Consider the following 22,034-nt stretch of genomic DNA (forward strand, 5'->3'; position numbering starts at 1 on the left):
ATAAAATAACTGCTTGAGGGACACAGAGGGAAGAATGCCTATGGAAAGACAGGGCTCCATACCCAAGGTCACAGAACTGAGTTGAACTCTAGGTTGTCATCTGTTAATTTTTTTTTTTTTTGCCTGTGTCAACTCAGTTTTGGGGGATAGTTAAAAAATAACAACAAGTATTTTCTGTGAATTTTCAAACAAATTACAATATTTTCACTTTGTTCAAAAATTTTCACTGAAATATTTCAGTGAAATTAAAATTGTCTTGATTTGAATCATCATTTTGTTTCAGTTATCAGAGGGATTACTGTTGTTCCCATTGCCATCTCTCCCACTGGAAAAGGGGGGGAAAACATAATTTTTTTTTTCAATTCAAAACAATTTTCATTTTGATTCATTTCACTGAAAATTTTTAAGGAAACAAAAAATTCCATTTCCTTCAAAAAGCCATTTTGCATCCAAACATTTTTCGATGAAAATTTTTCAGAGGCTCGATTGATTTTATTTCTGAATATGTTTATATATAAGGGCTGTCGCTTAATCACAGTTAACTCAAGCGATTAACTTAAAAAAATTAACTGTGATTAAAAAAATTAATCACGATTAATTGCACTATTAAACAACAGAATACCAATTTAAATTTATTAAATATTTTTGGATGTTTCTACATTTTCAAATATATTGATTTCTATTATAACACAAAATACAAAGTGTACAGTACTCACTTTATATTCGTTTTTATTACAAATATTTGCACTGTAAACAAAAGAAATAGTATTTTTCAATTCACCTCATACAAGTACTGTAGTGAAATCTCTATTGTGAAAGTGTAACTTACAAATGTAGATTTTTTTTGTTACATAACTGCACTCAAAAACAAAACAGTGTAAAACTTTAGAGCCTACAAGTACAGTCAGTCCTACTTCTTGTTCAGCCAATCACTAAGACAAACAAGGAGTTACATTTACGGGAGATACTGCTGCCTGCTTCTTATTTACAACGTCACCTGAAAGTGAGAACAGGCATTCGCATGGCACTTTTGTAGCCATTGCAAGGTATTTATGTGCCAGATATGCTAAACATTCGTATGCCTCTTCATGCTTCAGCCACCATTCCGGAGGACATGCTTCCATGCTGGTGATGTGCGTTAATTAAATTTGTGACTGAACTCCTTGGGGGAGAACTGTATGTCTCCTGTTCTGTTTTACCTGCATTTGTCATATATTTCATGTTACAGCAGTCTTGGATGATGACCCAGCACATGTTTGATTTACGAACACTGTCACTGCAGATTTGACAAAATGCAAAGAAGGTACCAATGTGAGATTTCTAAAAATAGCTACTGCACTTGACCCAAGGTTTAAGAATCTGAAGTGCCTTCCAAAATCTGAGAGGGACAAGGTGTGGAGCACGCTTTCAGAAGTCTTAAAAGAGCAACAGTTTGATGCGGAAACTACAGAACCTCAACCAACAAAAAAGCAAATCCATCTTTCTGCTGGTGGCATCTGACTCAGATGATGAAAATGAACATGCATCGGTCTGCACTGCTTTGGATCACTGTCGAGCAGAACCTGTCGAGCAGAACCCGACACATTCCCTCTGGAATGCTGGTTGAAGCATGAAGGGACATATGAATCTTTAGTGCATCTGACACGTAAATATCTTGCGACGCTGGTTACAACAGTGCCATGCAAATGCCTGATCTCACTTTCAGGTGACATTGTAAACAAGAGGTGGGCAGCATTACCTCCTGCAAATGTAACCAAACTTGTTTGTCTGAGAGATTGGCTGAAGTAGGACCGAGTGGACTTGTAGGCTCTAAAGTTTTACATTGTTTTATTTTTGAATGCAGGTTTTTTTGTACATAATTCTACATTTGTAAGTTCAACTTTCATGATAAAGAGAATGAACTACAGTACTTGTATTAGGTGAATTGAAAAATACTATTTCTTTTGTTTTTTACAGTGGAAATATTTGTAATCAAAAATAAATATAAAGTGAGCACTGTACACTTTGTATTCTGTGTTGTAACTGAAATAGATATATTTGAAAATGTAGAAAAACATCCAAAAATATTGAAATAAATGGTATTCTATTATTGTTTAAAAGCGTGATTAATTGCGATTAATTTTTTTATTGTGAGATTAATCTCAATTAATTTTTGTAATCGTTTGACAGCCCTAATATCAATATCTATATTTATATTTATATCTAAATCTATCACCCCTTGAGGAAAAACCCCTGCAGACTATACAGTACTGGTGTTTTCTTTCTGCTATATCATTTTACCAGATCTATACCATATTACTAATGGCAGGATTTTGTATGTCAAACAGATCACAATCTGCACAGAAACTATGCAAAAATCATGAACTCTCTTAGGTGCTCTCTCTCTGATTTCCAGTCCATTGAAACTTTTGGACCCTCCCATCCAGTCAACTAGGAAAGTGGTATTTCTATGCACTTCTAGATGCTGGATTCTACTTTAGAGTATGTCTATACTGCAGCTGGGAGCGAGCTTCCCAGACTGGGTAGACAGACTCGTGCTAGCTTGACTTGAGCTAACACAATAAAAATAGCACTGTGGACATTGCAGCTCTGGCAGAGCCTTGGGCTAGCCACCTGAGCTTAGACCCAGGGGGTTGGGTGGGCTTCAGAGCCCAAGCTACTGCCTAAGCTGCAGTGTCCACAATGCTACTGTTAGCATGCAAGCTCGAGCCCCACAAATCCAAGTCTATCTACCCATGCTGAGAGGCTTGCTCCCAGTTGCAATGTACATATACCTTTAGATGCTACAAGAACTGAAATTAGATATATGCTTTGAGCCACTTAAAAGTTGTCTAAGAGCATATGGAACAGTGGGGTGTTTTCCATTATAGTCCATCCTGTGTCAAAAATGTTGTGGATAAACAGTCCATTGGCTAGCAATAACTGAAGCTCTCTTCTTTGACTCCAAGGAGTTCTCCTGTAGATTAAGAATGCAGCTCACCTGTTTAATTGGCATAACTATATTTTCTTTTTTAAAAACTGTCCAACTCTCCCCCGTAGGAATGTCTTCCCTCCAGAATTATTAGTTTTCATAGCTTTCTCCATAACAATTGTATCCACAGAGGGATGCTAATCCGTTGCTGAGAAAAACTCTACTGAGGCTTCTTTCTCCTTTGGGTCAAAGGCTGGAACTGTGAGATGTCATGAGACTAGGACAGAGGCCATGGCCATGAAGGCTGATATATTTCATATAAGGACAATATATGGGAGAACCCACATTTCTCCCAATTATCATTTGGCCTACTAAGTAGTCTCCAGGGAGAAGAGTTGGTCACCCAAATCTACAGAGCCATCTAAGGCTGGAGCTGTAACTACTTTTGCAGATCATGGGTAAAAAGTGTTGGAACAGCCACCCTTAGGAGAACCACCACACAATAAACATTGTATAGGCAGTTCTTATTCTCTTTCTGGCAAGGCCAAGGCTCCTTCCATGATGAACACATTTTAATGATTGAGCAAATGGGTACTAATTTTCATCCTAAAAGTTCCCTTTTACTCATAGAATTATGTAGATTAGACCTGGATATGTCATCAAGTCCAGTTCCCTGCACTCAGACAGGACTAAGTATTATCTAGACCATCCCTGACAGGTGTTTGTCTAACCAATTCTTAAAACCTCCAATGACGGAGATTCCACAACCTCTCCAGGCAATTTGTTCCAGTGCTTAACTACCCTTACAGTTAGGACATTTTTCCTAATGTCTAAACTAAATCTCCCTTGTTACAATTTAAGCCCATTTCTTATTGCCCAGTCCTCAGTGGATAAGGATATCACCCTCTGTATAACAACTTTTTATGTACTTGACCACTGTTATCATGTTCCCCCTCACTCAGTCTTCTCTTCTCTAGTCTAAACAAATCCATTGTTTTCAATCTTTCCATGTTTTCTAGACCTTTAATCATTTTTGTTGCTCTTCTCTAGACTTTCTCCAATTTTGCTTTTCTCCAACTCCATCTGCTGGTAGGAAAACTTATAGTCCACCCAACTACCTGGGCTGACATAGAGGGACATTGGAGAAACTGTTCTGGAGTGTATGTAGCTCCTGTTAATTTCTGCAGTTGCCAGTACATTGGTGACACTATCAGAGACAGAAAAGGAAGGAAAGACACAGGAAATGGGGGACAGAGCTTGGGCTGGTTCAAAAAATAAAATGTGTTTTTAAAAAAGTAATAGATATCCCATATTCTCTCCATGAGGATTACAGTGGTGAACTATTTTGGCCTTTCAAACAGCCTATGGGATTCCATATTTCATATAAATTTGTTTCTCTCCACAGTAAGTACTTCGCACTGTGGGAAATTAGTTATGTACTTAAGGGTGAACATTGTCTAGAGGTAGCCTTGTTAGTCTAAATTGAATCAAGGAAAAGCTGCTCAACAAGGCAGATAGGACAGAGAATTTAGGTATTGGAGGTTTATGCCTTTAACTCTATGAAATACATTTTCACATCATGACAATTCAAAACTCTGTTAAACAATTTTTTTTCTTGAAACTTTGAATTCTTCTGAGGAAATCTTATGTTGAAATCAAGGTGATAGGCAACTTATAAATATGACAGAGAGAAACCAAGAAACATGCCATTGGGAATGTGATATAGTAATTCGCCAATTCTGTTGTTTCTATTTCATATAACATCACACTGGGTTCCTTTAGGGATGGAAAACACTATGTCTACTGTTCTCTTGTCTGCTAAAGAGGGGATTTCTGTCTAGCTTCTGCCTGATGTCTTGAATAAATCAAAGTATATTATGGATATTTAATGCTAAACTTTAAGGATGCTTGTTAATGCCAATCAATTCACAAGCCTAGATCAAGCAATCCTCTACATATGTAAACTTATTGTATGCAATTCCTGGTGAGGCAGTTATCTGGAAAAGGGACTTATCAGAGATCGGGTTTGAAATGGTACAAGTGCATTCTGGAACATTTGAATTATGAATGAACAATACATTGAAAGGCCATACTAGAAACAACAATAAATTTAAATATAAACATTAGGCAACAGAGCAATGGGCAAAACGACAGACCATTAAAATATAGTAACGACAAAATTTAAAAAAAACTATTAAAAGAAGAGGCCTAGAAGGGGAACTGGCAGTTTTGGAAGAGCTTTCTAGGGAATACATAGGTTTGTGCCACTGCTCCTTTCCCAGTTGCAAAATAAGCGTAGATGTCAGATATATTTTTAAAAGTGCTTTCTCCTTTTAAGTGAATTTATTCTAAATGAAGGTTAGTCAAACTACAATGGTCACCTTTCTTTCCAGCATTTGAAGACAGGGAGTAATTTAAAGGAGGGGGAATTGAAACTTTCTACTTGACCAGTTTGCTGCTGGTGGGTTATGCTGGGTATTCATTTAGTTTTATATTCAAGTAATATAAAGGGTGCTTAGAGCATACACATAGGAGTCAGCATTTGTATAAATTAAAAATAAAAAAGAAGAAATTATGGCATTTCCTTAGAACAATGAAGTTATCAAAAGTACCGTTATATTTAGTCAAATTTTGTTTAATGTTGTCTTACCTTAACATTTCTAATGGATTGGTCTCATGCACCTGATTGCCACACCTGGGGCAGTCATTGCTGTCTTCAAAGTGCTGAACAATACATGTCTTACAAACTGTAACAAAGAAAAAATTGCCATAATTAGATAAAAGTATACATTATTGCAGTGTAACTTTTAGACCAAGAAAATATTATTGCTTGCAATATGGCTTGCAATTAAAAAAAAACAGACTTATGCTGAATGCTTCTGGTAGCAGGGATAAGAGGGGTATTCTTTAACACAAGTGATTACAATACACCATTAACTTATCTGTTTCTTGTTCCCAAAAATTATGACTAGCTGTAACCTGCTGAGATATTACAACATTGAGCGAATACAGGTTAGGAGAGTATTGTTTATAAGTATGCAATTTTTTTTATTGTTTTATATTCCTCACAACATTGCACAGAGATTCAGAGAAAGTGCATGCTCTGGAGTCTCAGCAAAGCAGGAGCTAGCCATGACTTTGGAGTATCTGAAATTAAGGTAAGTTTGCAATCAGTTATGATATCGAATTCCTGCAAAAATCCCTGCAATGCTGGTGACTGAAAAACTTGACATCTACTATTTTCTAAAAGGGTAAAAAGAAAATTATAAAAAATTGTTCCATGGGTTGAAATGAGCTATTTTTCCCTCCACATATATAGCCTTTAACAACAGTGATGGTAGAAGCACTGGTGAACATTCAGTACTTGAATCTTAAAATCAAAATCATCAGAGAAGCATGGATATTGAATTAGGAATCAACAACATCAAAATAAGAGCCTACAAATTTATATTAACCCAAACACTACTATAGTTTTTAATCAAAAAGTATCAGACTGTGGTTGCTTCCAAATATGATTAATTATAGATTTTAGCATCAAGACAAAAAATTGAATATAATTTGGCAAGAAGTAATAGGTGTGCTATTATTAATTTGTTAAAATGTTCTGGATGCAAAGTAACTCTCTTCTGTTTATTATTTTTCACCTGAATTGAAATGTGAACTGCAAATACTTTAATAAATGGACTGAAAAACTATTTTATAATTTCTTCCAACAATTCTCCAAAGAACTAAGACCACTTCTGAAACAAAAACAGTGAACCCTAATAATATGGGGATCTTTGAGGGACTCCTGAAATCTTCAGAAAACAAGCATTTTAATAATCTGGAATGCCAGCCGAAGAGGTTCTAAAGTCTGCATTCATGTCTCTCTGAGCCTGGGGCACAGACTTTAAGGCCACTGGCTGGCTCTCCTAATTATAGAGACTGATGGCTGGCTTCCCAAGGATGGATGGATCTAGCAGCCAGGCTGCACTGCGGGTCCCCCATAATCCTAATGAAATGAGGAGGATCTCTTGCCGACAAGTCCAGCAACAGGGGCACACCTGCTGCACTCCAGGCTTGTGACACACAGGGTGCAGAGGAGAAAGGAGATGCCATCAAGGAGGCACAGTACAACCCTCAGGACAGAAATGAACTTTCATTATCTGGGATTGCATGGCATAAAGTATTAATATGGAATAGCAATAAACAGTAACCACAGAGACTCACTACACAGATCTCATTATAGCAATCAACAATAAAATATTTTAATACTTCTGTTTAAATATTGAACTTGATTTTCATTTGTATGAAAATACATGCACAACACAAAACTATCTTACAGAGCAAAAATTATTCAAAGGACTTAACAAGAACAGAAGAACAAACTTGATATTCTGGTCTTGTTTGCTCTTATATGAACTTTTTTTTATACCTAGAACTCTTAAATATGAATACTTCACTACTATCATTTTTAGTGTCATATGAATATATTTACAAACTATTACCTTAGAAAACACTATGCAATAAGTCATCAATACTCTAAACTTCAAATATAAAAGAGCTATAAAATCTACAGAAGAACATTAAGGCCCTGATCCAGCAAAGCACTTAAAGACATGTTTCACTTCAAGCAAATAAGTAGTTGCAATGACTTCTTACAGATCTGCAATTAAGATCTTCGTAATTTAGTTTTAAAAAAGTGACTGAGAATTACCTCTGCATGCAACTCAGAATAAGCAAAAATCTTCTCATCCTCCAAAAAGGACAGATGTCAAGATGTCTTGCGTTGGTACTATAAGAACTCCCCCTCCACTACTCCCAGTTGAAGAAAAAAAAGGGCATAGTTTGACCAAAATTGAATGTTACCAGCCCAAAACACTTCATCATCATCAGAAACAGGAAAACTGATTTGAAATAAATATTGATGTTAACTAGAATAACTTGTGCTCTTTATTATGTACAACTGTGCTGTCATTAGGGAGTTGTTTACCAGTAGCTATATATGACTTTTACATATCTGTCAGTAAATCAGAACTCAAAATGTGAATTCTAACACTCAAAAACTTTGTACGGACTTGTGATTCCTCTATAGGAGTAGGTCTAATCAACCAATATTTTCATCTGTCAGAGGCATGAGCTTATTCTATTATTCATAATATGGAAAACTCTGCACATTTTCCTGGGTCTATCACTTTGACATTTCTAGAATAGGGGGAAAAATCTCTGAGCAGGAATTTAAGTGATAACTATATTTATTTAACACCTTATAAAAACCTTTACACTTACAGTATGAGACACACAAATATGGTACAATTTTAACTGTCTTGTTTTACAGTACAACACAAAGTGACAGCCAACACACTGGAGAAAAAAATAAACAAAATGTGAGATGGGTTTCAGAATTTTGAAACATATGCCATGCATGTCAGTGAAGCGAGAGAATTGTCAGATACACTTGATTTTTGGCTGCACCATGATACTTAGGGCAAACCATTATACAAGTTTCACGACTCACTTACCACAGCTTAAAAGCACCAGTGTGACATACCTTTAATTCACTAACATACAAATCATGTCATACAGTGAGCTGATTTCCCTTTATATAGGATAATTGTTAATACTGATGGTCCACTTTTAAACCCTTGCACTGAGCCAAACAGTTATGTATACATGTGTCAGTGCTGCTGCACCCACATCAACACTGAAGGAACACATATGATTGATACTGTATTTACAAAGACAAGGGGAGTGAGGTAATATCTTTTATTGGATCAACTTCTGTTGGAAAAAGAGACAAACTTTTGAACTTACAGAGAGCTCTTCTTCAGCTCTGCGTAAGCTTGAAAGTTTGTCTCTTTCCACAACAGAAGCTGGTCCAATAAAAGATATTACCTCAACCCCCCCCTCCCCTTGTGTTTCTAGTATCCTGGGATCAACACAGCTACAACAAGACTGCAAACAATTGTATTTACATACCATTCTAGTTTCTTTATGTCAAAAATAGCTCAAGGGGAAGAGCCTCTCTAAGATACTTTTAAAAGATAATCACAAAGGTATCTAAGCACTGATTGCAACTAAGTAGAAGTCTCATATTGGAACAAGAGATTTGCTTATATTTTACATATTGCATTTTACACTGAATAACTGTTCTGTTTATATAAGATGAAATTTTCAATAGAAGTGCTCATTATAGGGAAGTGCAGGCCTAAAACTCAATGACAAAGTGGAGTCAATTCTCAGAGGCTACTCCAGCCTCCACTCCACTGGAGCAAGAGGGGGCATATGGAAGGACCAGAGGATCCACATAGCATGTGGTCCTCCAGCCCTGACTCATCTCTCCCTTACCCACAGCTAAGTAACAAGACAGGTGATACAAAGATCACCTACTTTATTAAACTAAACTTTTACCTCTTTATATACCAGCTTTAAAAATAACCTAATTTTTCGAACAATGTCCTTGTTAGAGATTTTAAAATTATAATTAAAAAACACTTCACTTGTTCAAGGGCACAAATAAAGTTGACCGTTAATCAGCCACTCCTTTACACACAATGTAGAATTCCATGAAAGGACCAACTATTCCCCAAAATCTACTGCAGACTTGCACGCGCTTTATCACGCTTCTGAAAATTGCTTAGGCACTTACCTTCCACTTACACGCTCCATTAAGTGCCTATCTGCCTATTTAAGTACATGCTTACTGTCACAATTACAAGGAGCAGAGAGACTCAAACTGGAGTTCCCTCTATTTACAAATGGAGAGGTCTTGGTGGTAGGATATCCTCCTTGAGGGACTCACCCCTTGTTCCAAAACTGGATGGGTTTACTGACCTTGAGGACACACTGCAAGTCACACATTTACTTAGGCTTTGGAGGAGGGAAGGGGAAAGGGACTGAGATTTGTTTGTGGAGGGTTGGGAAGTTCTGTAGGAATTCTGATGTGGGTACAGTCCTGTTAGGAGATGCTGGTAGTTTCAGCAGGGAGATTTGTTTTTGTAATTTATGTCAAAGACACAGATTGCTAGATAGATATGTTATTATTATGTAATATGCAACAAACAACAGTTTTGAAAATTCTGGCCCAGGTAATTTTTCTGTGTGGACTGGCATCCTTAAATCATGGTAAAGCTAGTATTCCCTCCTTCCTGAACTTCACTGAGTAGACATTACATGCTCACATGAGGAGCATGACGCTCTTTGAGCCTGATCTGCAAGGACTATACTCTGTGTGTAAGATATCCCAGAGAGTTCTTCCTGTCTCTATCATTCAGAAGGCATAGGATGGTTTAAAATTGCCAGCTGTTACTTATGACAAGCATTGCACTAAGACCATTGTCCAGATACCTAAATATTACAAGTGGCAGAGCAGCCGCATCTACAACTTCTCTACCAAGAAAAGCTAATACAGTACATCTGGTCTAAAGGGAGAGAAGCGAAGAGAGAATCCAGGCTGAGGAGATGCCATTCATCAATGTCTTCATCATCTGGGTCTGGCTTTATTAGCTAAATGATAGGTCGAGTCCCTGAAAAGTCACAGCACTAACACCGTGTCCGAGAGAATAGCATTTATGTTCGGGAAGCACCCTGTGTGATCCATTACAGCCTAAATGACTAGAATAGTATGATTTAGGCTCGAAGAACTCTGAAGGCTGATTGGGGTTAAAGAACTGGAAGTGAAAACAATCCACAGCCCCAGAAGTTTTGGAAGCCTTCCATTATCAGAAGAATATAGATATTTTGGGCACACAGATCAGCAGGACATGCCTCACTGCAACAGATTCCTCCTGTGCTATATCTCCCAGAATGCTCTTCTGCAAACGAAAGAATTCTCAGGAAAAGTAGTTCTTGGATAGTCACCAGTCTGTTGTAGCAACTCAACTTTCCACAAGGGGAGTGGCTCCCACATGGGTGGCTATACATTGTAAAGCTGTAGTCAGTTCCATGTGCAGAAACTCAAAGGTGGGGCGGGTCTTGTGCAGATGCCTCAGCCACTCATTTTCAGTGCAGACATAAAATTTCTCACCAACTGGCAGAGCTTGGCTTAGTTCAGAGTCTTCCCTCCCCATAATTCAGTTCAATAGTTCTCATGTTATTAGAAATGTACATTGGATACACTATACTGTAATTTTAAGTATAGTATACTGCCAGAACCATAACAAATCCCTTTGAAATATTTGACTTCTCTCTTCCCCAATTAACTCTAAGGCCCAAAGTACTCCACACTGAGATTTTTCAATGATAATAGTGTATATCCAAGCTGAGCAAGCTGAACATCCTGAAACACTTTACAATCTTTCATGCTATACATTTTTTTAAAAATGAGTGGTGATATCTGGAGGAAGCATTACTTGTGAAGGATGGATACCTTGCAAAGTACTACTTACAGGTATGGAGGCATTCAGTTACTGTGGTTGGCTTGATAAGATATCCTTTACAGATGTAACAGGTGATATGAGGATTGAAATCTTTCACCAAGTGCTTCCTCTGGGTAGCCATTCGTGGGGCAGGCGATGCTGGCTGAGCGCTTTAGGCCAGAGGCGTGAGTTTGACAGCTGGAGGTGATGTGGTTCACAGGAGCTGCTCTGTGCAACTGCACCTCTCCAGGCATTTGATGGACATTCCAGACCTCTCACGGAGACATCATTCATAACTCCTGCTCCTTTTCTGGGCTGGGTGTTTTCATACCTGCAAGGCATGTGAAAGGAGAAGCATAATAATGATGACGATGTCCCAGCAGACAAGTGTCACAGTCCTTGGCATGGGGCAATCCACAGCACCGACTCTGTGCTAGGTGCTTTGCTGACAAGAATTAAGCCAGTGTCCCTGCCCCCACCCCCGAGCTTACTACGAGGCTAGCAAAGTGACCAAGGCAAGGTGACACTCAGGGCTGGGGGAGAAGGAGGGTGGGGGGCAGGTGCAGGGGCTGCGCTCAAGCTGCCGGGACCCTGGGAGATTTTCAGTAAACCCTGGAGGAGCCTGGGAACGTCCCACTGAACCACACACAGGGCGAACTCCTCCTCCTGTAGAGGCACAGCCCGTAAACAGGCCTCACAGTGGGTCCCGGCGGAGGGCGGCTCTCCCCGCTCTGGTCCCGTCCCCCGGCCTGAGGGGAAGCGGGGGGGTCTCCCCGAGCGCTGGGCAGGCCGGGGCACCACGGCCCAGACTCAGGGCTGTGGTGTGGTGCTCCCTCCCTCTTGGAAAACTCCTGTCCCTCCCCCCATGCACCTGCGGCGCCTCCTGCCCCGTGTCCGCCCCGGCCCCCCCCGAGCGGTACCTGCGGCGCCCGTCGGCCTCTGGCCGGCAGCAGCCCCAGCCGCGCTGCCCAGCGAAAGAGAAAGGGAAACAGCGTGCGCCTCCCGCCCCTTCAAGCCCGCCCTCCTTCCCGCCGGGCTGCCGCGGCCGGTCCCAGCGCTGGGCCAGAGCGAGAGCAGGCGGGACAGGCGCGCAGGCGCTGCTCCCACGCCGAGCCCTCCTGCGCCACAGCCCAGGCGGCCTCTCGGGGCAGGGCGCGGCGTCTCCCCGCGGGCCCCGGGGCTGCCGCTCCCAAGAGCCCCAGGCACCCGCCGATGGAGCGGGGAGCGGGGGGGAGCCTCTGGGGGAGTTGGGGACAGTGGGTAGTTTTGGAGGTGAGGTAGAGGGCAGCCGGGGTTGGAGAGGGCAGATGGCTGGGGAGAGGAGGGGACGTGGGGCTGGAGAGGGCAGATGGCTGGGAAGTTGCAATGGGGCTGGCAGATGGGTGTGGATGGAGAGAGGGGTGGCCAGTAGAAGTGGGGCTGGAGAGGGCAGATGGCTGGGGAGTTGCAGTGGGGCTGGGGAGGGCAGATGGCTGGGGAAAGGAGGGGAAGTGGGGCTGGGGAGAGGTGGGGTGGTAGCGGAACTGGAGAGGGTAGATGGCTTGGAAGTTGCAATGTGGCTGGCAGATGGGTGTGGATGGAGAGGAGGGGTGGCTGGTAGAAGTGGGGCTGGAGAGGGCAGATGGCTGGGGAGTTTCAGGGGGGGTAGGGAGGGCAGATGGGTGTGGACAAGGGGGTGGCTGGAGGAGGTGGGGTGAAGAGGCTCGATGGCTATGAAGCTGGGAGCAGCTTGTGTTGAGTAGCATTAGATGAGGAGAGCAGTAATTGGCACAAGATAGTCAGCCCCCCCCCCCCCCCCCCCCTCCCCCTCTCTCTTCCCCCCCCCGCTTTTCTAAACACCCCCCTCGGGGGACTTAAATCACACCTCTCAAGGTGTTTTTTTTTTTAAATAATCCCGAATTTTGTTTTTATTATAGCGTGTATCTAATTTTTGGACTGCTGAAACAAATGCATTTTCAAAACTTTTATCCTTTCTATATAGCACTGGGCATGTAGGGAGAGAACACAGTTACTATCAGTAAAATACTGAAATAAATTAGGCTCAGATCCAGAAAATAATTACACAGACGCTTACCTTTAGTGGGACTACTCATGGATGTAAAATCAAGCATGAATGAAAGCATTCCCCATTGTCAGATGTTTACTGTCTTGCTCCCTGATTTATATAAATACAGGGTTTCTATCAAAGTTGTTGGGATGGAGCTGGTGGTGTAAATTTAAAAAAACAAAACTGATGCATGGTTGGGGGAGACACAAATTAGGTGGAATTTGGTAAAGATAAAAACAGAACAAAGTACTTCCCATTCTGTGATTTTGCTTTAGAATCTGTGACTGTGCCGTGCCATGTCTACCACCTATAGCCTGTGACTTTCCACTTTACTTATGAAACATTTGCTTTGTCTAGGCCCAGTTCAGTCTCATCTTCCATATTTTAGCTATGCTGCAACAGTAGAAGGCTTTCCTAAGGCCCAATCCTGACATCATATCCAGATGGGTGGAACCTTTACACCTAAATGGAGTCCCATTACTTCAGTCTGAGTGCAGAATAGGTCAAGTATTGTTCAAATGAAATCTTACTTATAATTCAAGTTATGGTACAATGAAAGTATTGGACATTTTTTTTTTAAGTATGAGGTTTTTAATTCATCAAAAGTTTTTTTTCAAACAATGTTTTCATTGTTATGAGAAGACTTTACAATATAAATGAAAGTTTGCTGAACTATAATCAATTTTAACTTAGTAAAAAAACAAAAACAAAAAACAGCATGGATTAAGAACATAAGAATGCTCATACTGTGTCAGACCAAGGTCCATCTAGCTCAGTATCCTGTCTTCTGACAGTGGCCAATACCAGGTGTTTCAGAAGGAATGAACAGAACTGGTGATCATCAAGTTATCCCCTGTCACCCATTCCCAGCTTCTAGCAAAGTATCGTCTAACAAAAGTTACATTTTGTTGGGTTTGGCCTTGTCTGTCATAATACACACTCTGGCAAGTTTTTCTAAGATTAGAAAATATCACCTTGTAAGAAGGAAAACATGCAACGTAAGAAAATATTTGTTAGATGACAAAATTGTTTAAAAGAAGTATAAGGAAACAGTGAAATAAAGTCCCAAGTACTTTCAAAAGTTTCAGTTAATAAAACATTGCAAGTTAATGAAAAAACATTGTTTCCCATAATTTAAACAACTTTTACCACGAGGTATGTAAAAAGGAGGATTTTAAGACCCGGTTTTCTAAAGTTGTTCCTTCTTTACACACAGCAGACAGGCATTGACTCAGATTAGGAAAATGTGGGGGAGGAAGGAAGAGGAAATCAGTAATTTTTACAAACTACAATATAATTAAAGTCAAGTAACAGTTTTGAAACATAATTAAAACCAAAATTATTAAGATACAGGGAAGTTCAGCTATTTGAAATTGAAAGCTGAAAAGAGTGTGGATGTCTGAATGGAGTATTTTAAAAAAAAATAACATTGAATTGTTACTCTTTACAATCATAATGATCTTTAACAAACTTATTCCTATAATACTAAATGTAAGTCCTTTTTCATATCAATCAATCTTTTATTTGGCAAACTGAATATTTCCATTTGTGATTAAGTTTTGTCAATTGTTAGAAGTTGATTTTTTTCAGAATCATCACTTGGGTGGCCCTACTGAACATGAAATAAAGTCTATAGGCATCAGAGTGCAATATTAAACCCCTTTGGTAAAATAAGCAGCTGCTGCTATTCTCTTGGCCATTTCAAAATGATTGAGGCTGGGAGGATTGCTTTAAAAGAAATTCTGTCTGGATCCTAATTTTGGGGACTTCAAAACTTATTTGGTTTATAAAATCTCTTGCTTTACTCCTGCGGGAATTCTGCACCAAAAATTAAAAATTCTGCGCACATTTTAAAATTCTGCAAATTCTGTCAAAATAACACTGCATAATCATGCCAATTTCAATTAATTTGGTAATTTATTTCAAAATACCTATCAGCAAGTATGTCTGTAACAGTACAGACACACACAAAAAATTCCCCCAGGAGTAGAGAGTTAAACCCCTATGACAACCCAGTTCCTGTTTCTCTGCCTCCTTCTCCTCCCCCCCCCCCCGAGCCCAGCAGGGAGCCAGACACCCACAACCCCTCCCCCCCAGCCCAGATATCCACACCCCTTTCCCGCCACAGCCCAGCTGCAGGGCCCCCCGCCCAGATACCCGCACACACCCCCAGAGCTCAGCCATGCCCCTCCTTGCCCAGATACTCACACTCCCTACCCACCAAAGCCCAACCATGCCCCCCAACCCAGACACTTGCCCCCTACCCCTCAGAGCCCAGGGATCCAGAGGGAGAAACAGCCTGATACCGGGTCCCAGGCTTGCATGGAGTTTCCTGCACGCTGTCTCCTTCCCTCAGGGCGTGCTGGGAACTGCCGCTGCTGAGAACCCTCTAGCTCCCTCCCCCTAGCAGTGTCTTCTATGTGCAACCTGGGCTCTACTGGGTCCAGTGGCCCCTAGTGGTGGCCAGCAGCACTGCAGTGAGTTTCTGTGGGGGAAAGGAAATTCTGTGTACACAACATGAATTTCTGCAAAATTCTGCATTGCGCAGTGGCACAGAATTTCCCCAGGAGTATTGCTTGTTAAAAGGTCTTTTCTAAGTATATTTGTTTATCCACCAGACTCAGTTTCAAATAGTAATTGATGCACAACATTCCATTAAAGCATAGCTATAAGGTGGAATGATATTGTTTTAATGATGTCTAGCTCAAACCATATTTTAGAGCCAAACTGCAGTTGTGCTAACTACCCACACAGACATGACTGGTTTAGATACTCATGAAATTCAATAAGGACAAATGCAAAGTACTCCACTTAGAAAGGAAGAATCAATTCCACACATACAAAATGAGAAATTACTGCCTAGGAAGGAGTACTGCAGAAAAGGAGCTGGGGATCGTAGTGGATCACAAACTAAATATGTAATGTAACACTGTTGTAAAAAAAGCAAACAGCATCCTGGGATGTATTAGCAGGAGTGTTGCAAGCAAGACATGAGAAGTAATTCTTCTGCTCTACCCTGCGTTGATAAGGCATCAACTGAAGTATTGTGTCCAGTTCTGGGCACCACATTTTAGGAAAGATGTGGACAAATTGGAGAAAGTCCAGAGGAGAGCGACAAAAAATGGTTAAAGGTCTAGAAAACATGGCCTATGAAGAAACAACAAGGAGTCTGGAGACTAACACGGCTACCCCCGATACATGGCCTATGAAGAAAGATTGAAAAAAACGGGGTTTGTTTCGTTTGGAGAAGAAAAGACTAAGGGGGGACATGATACCAGTTTTCAAGTACATAAAAGGTTGTTAACTAAGAGGAGAGAGAAAAATTGTTCTTGTTCATCTGAGGACAGGATGAGAAGCAATGGGCTTAAATTACTGCAAAGGAGGTTTAGGTTGAACATTAGGAAAAACTTCCTAACTGTCAGGGAAGTTAAGCGCTGGAATAAACTGCCTATAGACGTTGTGGAATCTCCATCATTGGAGGTTTTTAAGTGCAGGTTAGACAAACACATGTCAGGGATGGTCTTTAATACTTAGTCCTGCCTTGACTGCAGGGGACTGGACTAGAAGACCTCTCGAGATCCCTTCCAGTCCTACACTTCTATGACTCTATGATTCATAAGCCAAGTCTTTTAAAATCCCATTTTATAAGGAATACCGATCAGTATTTAATATTTTGGTGTCAAGTGATTATTTTTGCATTATAAGAAAAATAGCATAATCAAGAATAATAAATTACATTAATGCTTTTAAATATATATCATATATCCAGGGCATCAAGTACAAAGGAGATAACTACATCCCTTGAATGCTAATGAGGAAACTAAAACTTCCCAAACTTTTTCATATTCTTTAAACACCTGATTTTGCTTCTGATTGGCTTGCTCTTTTTTCCATAGATGGTAGAAACAAAAGTTTGTCTTGTAATGTACTGTGGTTTTAGCTAGATACTGCCATTACTACTATGGAAAGCAGTCTAATGTGTGGAAAATATAGAATGTATCCTAAAAAGTTTTAAAGTTGAGGGGTAATTTGTTGCATTCCCTATTAAACTGTTGCAGTACTCTGACATATACGATGTACAGTAATTCCTTGCATTCTATAGAAAATAAATATCTTTTTAATGGAGTGGCCAGGTCATAAATAACAGAGGAGTGAATAACGCAACATGTGAATTACAACTGCTCCATTAATTTTGCTCATTAATGAAGTTGTAACACTTTCAAGAACCCACATCTAATATTGACAACATTTAAGTTTTCTGCTGTATGTCAGGAAACAGAAAATAAGCATTGGATCAATAGTCAAGCTGACACTAGCATTTTACAATCAAACTAAGACCCTGATCCTCCAAGCAGATCCAGTAGGTAGGCCCTGAGACACCTATGGAGCCCTACTGGCTTCAGTAGCATAAGCATCTATCCATACAGCTCTAGTTGCAGGATTGAAGCCCCAGTTTTTCTGATTATCACTTTGAGCTACAGTTTAAACATTAATTGGTCAAAAGCTAATGTGTTCTGTTTCCCCCCTTACATAATATCCATTGTAATCAAGCACTCAGTTATCCCAAGAGAGATTTGGATTTACTGGGTAGGCAGAAAAGATCCTGGGACACATCTGGATTGGGAAAATTGTTTCCCATCTAAAGAACTACGTTTGGAAAACTGTGTTTTGTCTGAGCAGTCAGAATCATGTTTAAGAGGCGTCACTATACTTACTTCCATCAGAAATAGAACCGAATAGGAAGTAATAATTAGGAAATAATCATTGCTCTGTGGTGACAGTACTAACTTTAAAACAAATATTCAAGATTTAAAAATTACTGCTTCTTTTCACAGATGAAAATTAAAATATGCTAAATATAACCTCGTCTAGCACTTACTTTACTTTTGTTTCTGATGCTAGGTTCCCGAATTATGGTTACAATATTTTTCCCTAAATATAAGTAAACTAACAGCTTTTGTTGTCATTATCTTGGGATCATACATTGTCATTTTCTTTACTTTCCAAGGGAATGGTTACATTAACTACTATGTAAAAATTTTTATTTTATTCAAATTTATACTATCAAAGACTTGATCTTTCACTTTGGGCTTTTCTATCTCTGATTTAATGGAAAAGTGTGGGAATAGACCTAATATTTCCTTCTCCCTCATATTTCCGAGAAAGGGTCACCAAAAGGGCTTTGGTATGGGAATCCTTTCACATCACCTTTGAGCTCTATACAAGGTGCCTATCTGTTGGCAAGTACGTATACCATCCTCTGCAAAGAGGAGATAGGATGAATCAGCTGAGCAGTGTTATGTCAGCAGAGGGCAGTGTGATGAATCCCTTAAGGGTGAATTTGCTTCTATTCTTTCCCTCCTACTCAGAAGATGTTCCAGAGTGACTGGAAGGGCAGTTGGTGAGGAGTGGGTCACAGAGGTAGGATGTCTGGGGGTCCTGAGGACAGTGATGTGGGAGGCAAGTAGTGGAGTGTACATTGGGAGATACCAGCTGTTAGAGCCATAGGCTCAGCTTTTTCAAGGTATGTAGTGTTGCTGCACTCAATTTCAAAGGGAATTTAGGTACTTAGAAGTCCTTTTGAAATGGAGATGTAGGCTCCTATATTAGTTTGGCATTGCAACACTGAGCACAGTGATGCCTAGATACTTAAAAATCTAGGGCAGGGGTGGGCAAACTTTTTGGCCTGAGGGCCACATCTGGGAATAGAAATTGTATGGCAGGCCATGAATGCTCACAAAATTGGGGTTGGGGTGCGAGAGGGGGTGAGGGCTCTGGCTGGGGGTGTGTGCTCTGGGGTGGGGCTAGGGATGAGGAGTTTGTGGTGCAGGAGGGTGCTCCGGGCTGGGACCAAGGGTTTCGGAGGGCAGGAGGGGAATCAGGGCTGGGGCAGATGGTTGGGGCACGGGGGGAGGCTCAGGGATGTAGGCTCGGGGTGGCGCTTACCTTAAGCAGTTCCCAGAAGCAGCAGCATGCCCTTCTCCCACTCCTACACAGAGGCGCGGCCAGGCGGTCTGCACGCTGCCCTGTCAACAGGCACCGCCCCCACAGCTCCCATTGGCCGCACACACGGAGAGCCCTGGCTGCCCCTATATGTAGGAGCCGGAGGGGGGCCATGCTGCTGCTTCCGTGGAGCAGCCCCCGACCCTGCTCTCCGGCTGGAGCACCAGAGGGGGGCCATGCCACTGCTTCTGGAAGCTGTGTGGAGCAGCCCCTGACCCTTCTTCCCGGCTGGAGCGGGTCAAGCCCCAGACTCCATTCCCCAGCAGGAGCTCGAGGGACGGATTAAAATGGCTGGCTGGCCGAATCTGGCCCGTGGGCCGTAGTTTGCCCACCCCAGATCTAGGGCATAGTGCCTAATGCTTGGAGTGCGTGGAGCACTGGCTCCAAGCTTGTGATAATTAGAGCACACATCAGACATTTAGAGAGGACTGGTGTACCACAGGACTCCAGCAATGCAAGGAGTAGGTGTCGATCACACAAAGTAAATGTCAAATTGAGACAAGGAGGGTGAGGTAATTTCTTTTATTAGATCAACTTTGGTTGGTGGAAGAGACAAGCTTTTGAGCTACCCAGAGCTCTTCTTCAGGTCTCGAAAAGATAAGCAGAGTGTTTTAGCTAAGTACAAGGTGGAACAGATTGTTAAGCATAAGCGGTTAAGATGGGGCCAGCCATGTGGAAAATGGCACCCTGGTAGAACTTGTTGTGACGTTGTACTCCATATGAATTTATGAAAATATGCTAATAAGTGTGAATATAATGTAACTGGAATGTGCTTCATGCAAAAGGTCTCTTGTAAGGTATCATTACAAAGCTTACAAGCTACTGAGTGTGGTCCTCCAATTTGTATAAATGTAACATTCTTGTATCTGAAACTAGAAATATGAAATATACCTCTGAGGTTCTATTGTAATTTTGCAAAGTGTAGGCCATTAATGGTGGTTTGGAATCTTGATGGCTCCCATCAACTAGGACAACTGGTTGTAAATGGCTCTGTTTACTTGCAAGCCTTCCTGTGAGTCAGGCCAGGAAGAATGAAGGCTTGGGGTCTTCCAGAACATGTTGACCATGTCACCTGGTACTGGAATCCATCTTAAACTTAGTGCTTTTCCACTTAGAAGGAAGCGTGTGGACCCAGAGAGACAAAAGATTCCCGCCTTGTGCCAAAGCTATATAAGGGGGTGGAATAGAACAAAGGGGCTGCAGTCCTGAGAAATCCCCTAGCTACAACCTAAGCTGGAACAAGGACTGTACCAGGGGGAAAGGATTGGGCCCAGACTAGGAAGGAGTCATCTGTGAAAACAGCTTACTGGAACATCTCTGAGGATGAGATTTTATCTTTAATCAGTTTCTTAATGTATTAGGCTTAGACTTGCGTATTTTGTTTCATTTTGCTTGGTAACTTACTTTGTTCTGTCTGTTATTACTTGGAACCACTTAGATCCTACTTTCTATATTTAATAAAATCACTTTTGCTTATAAATTAAACCAGAGTAAGTAATTAATCCCTGGGGGAGCAAATAGCTGTGCATATCTCTCTATCAGTGTTATGGAGGGCGGGCAATTTATGAGTTTACCCTGTATAAGCTTTATACAGAGTAAAACGGATTTATTTGGGGTTTGGATCCCATTGGGAGCTGGGAGCCTGCGTGCTAGAGACAGGAGCACTTTTTAAGCTGTTTTCATTTAAATCTGCAGCTTTTGGGGGACGTGGTTCAGACCTGGGTCTGTGTTTGCAGCAGGCTAGCGTGTTTGGCTCAGCAAGACAGAGTACTGAAGTCCCAAGCTGGCAGGGAAAATGGGCTCAGAGGTAGTCTCGGCACATCAGGTGGCAGTCCCAAGGGAGTCTCTGCGACCGAACCCGTCACACTTGTATTTTAGCACCCCTGGCCGCCACTATCTCTCCACACACCCTCCATCACCCAACCCCTGCTGCCTCCCCAGGCTCCTCACAAACCCCCATCATCCCCAGCCCCTGCTGCTTCTCCCTCCCCTTTATCCTGAATTCCCTTCCACAGACTCATACCCTAGAATCCTTGCCTCTTGACCACATGGCCCACCCATAAGGCCAGACCTGTTAACACATGTTGTAAGAAGCCACTTAAAATGAAGTGGTAAATTTAACACCTTTGCAGTTGTAGGACAAAGGAGGGTTAGTAGGTCACAAATTGTTGTAATGAGCCACAAAACCAGTGTCTCTGTTGAGACCATGCATGTCTAGCAAACATGTCCCCATGCTTGTCTTCTGAAGGTTTCCTTTGAGGACAATGACTAATAGGTTAGATAATGAATGATCATACCGTGAAAAGTGTTCGCCTGTGGGTAATAGGGTGATTTTGTCTTTTACCGTTTTTCTGAGAGAGTTCATTTGAGAGCGGGTTTCACGTACATGGTTGTTGTGTGGGCATATGATGCATTGGATGAGGTACACCACATGTTGTGATAGGACCATGGATCTTGAAAGGTATGTTGTGGGAGGGGTATTGATCATTGTAGCAAGAGAATTAAGTGTCCAACTCCCACTGACTTTCAATAGGAGTTGGTCTTCCAACTCTCAGAAATCTAAAATGTGTGTGTATTAAATCAGACTAAAACCTACATTTAATCATATAACATTGGAGAGTCTTCAATTTATTTGCACTGTGTGGGAAGACTCTCATTCATGGGAATGTCCTTTCATCTGCGTATTAAAACAGTAGACTTCATTGCCCAAAATTTAAGTCTAATATAGATATTTCTG

General features: G+C 41.2%; 1 protein-coding gene across 3 annotated transcripts in view; it reads right to left on the reverse strand.

Moving 5' to 3' along the window:
- PCGF5 (polycomb group ring finger 5) overlaps window positions 1-22,034 on the reverse strand; it is an 83,481-nt gene that overhangs the window by 34,015 nt on the left and 27,432 nt on the right. For 2 of the 3 annotated variants that reach the window (XM_024208607.1, XM_024208605.1), the window contains exons 1-3: window positions 12,168-12,250; window positions 11,278-11,578; window positions 5,562-5,658 (exon numbers count right to left, since the gene is read on the reverse strand). In XM_024208607.1, the coding sequence (XP_024064375.1) occupies window positions 5,562-5,658; window positions 11,278-11,389 (209 nt within the window). In that variant the 5' untranslated portion in view covers window positions 11,390-11,578; window positions 12,168-12,250. Of the gene's footprint in view, window positions 1-5,561; window positions 5,659-11,277; window positions 11,579-12,167; window positions 12,251-22,034 lie in introns of those variants that run through there. The other variant, XM_029911328.1, reaches the window with a different exon arrangement.

The sequence above is a fragment of the Terrapene carolina genome, unplaced genomic scaffold (genome assembly GCF_002925995.2).
Source record: "Terrapene carolina triunguis isolate 2854851 unplaced genomic scaffold, T_m_triunguis-2.0 Scaffold95, whole genome shotgun sequence".
Classification (NCBI taxonomy): domain Eukaryota; kingdom Metazoa; phylum Chordata; order Testudines; family Emydidae; genus Terrapene; species Terrapene triunguis.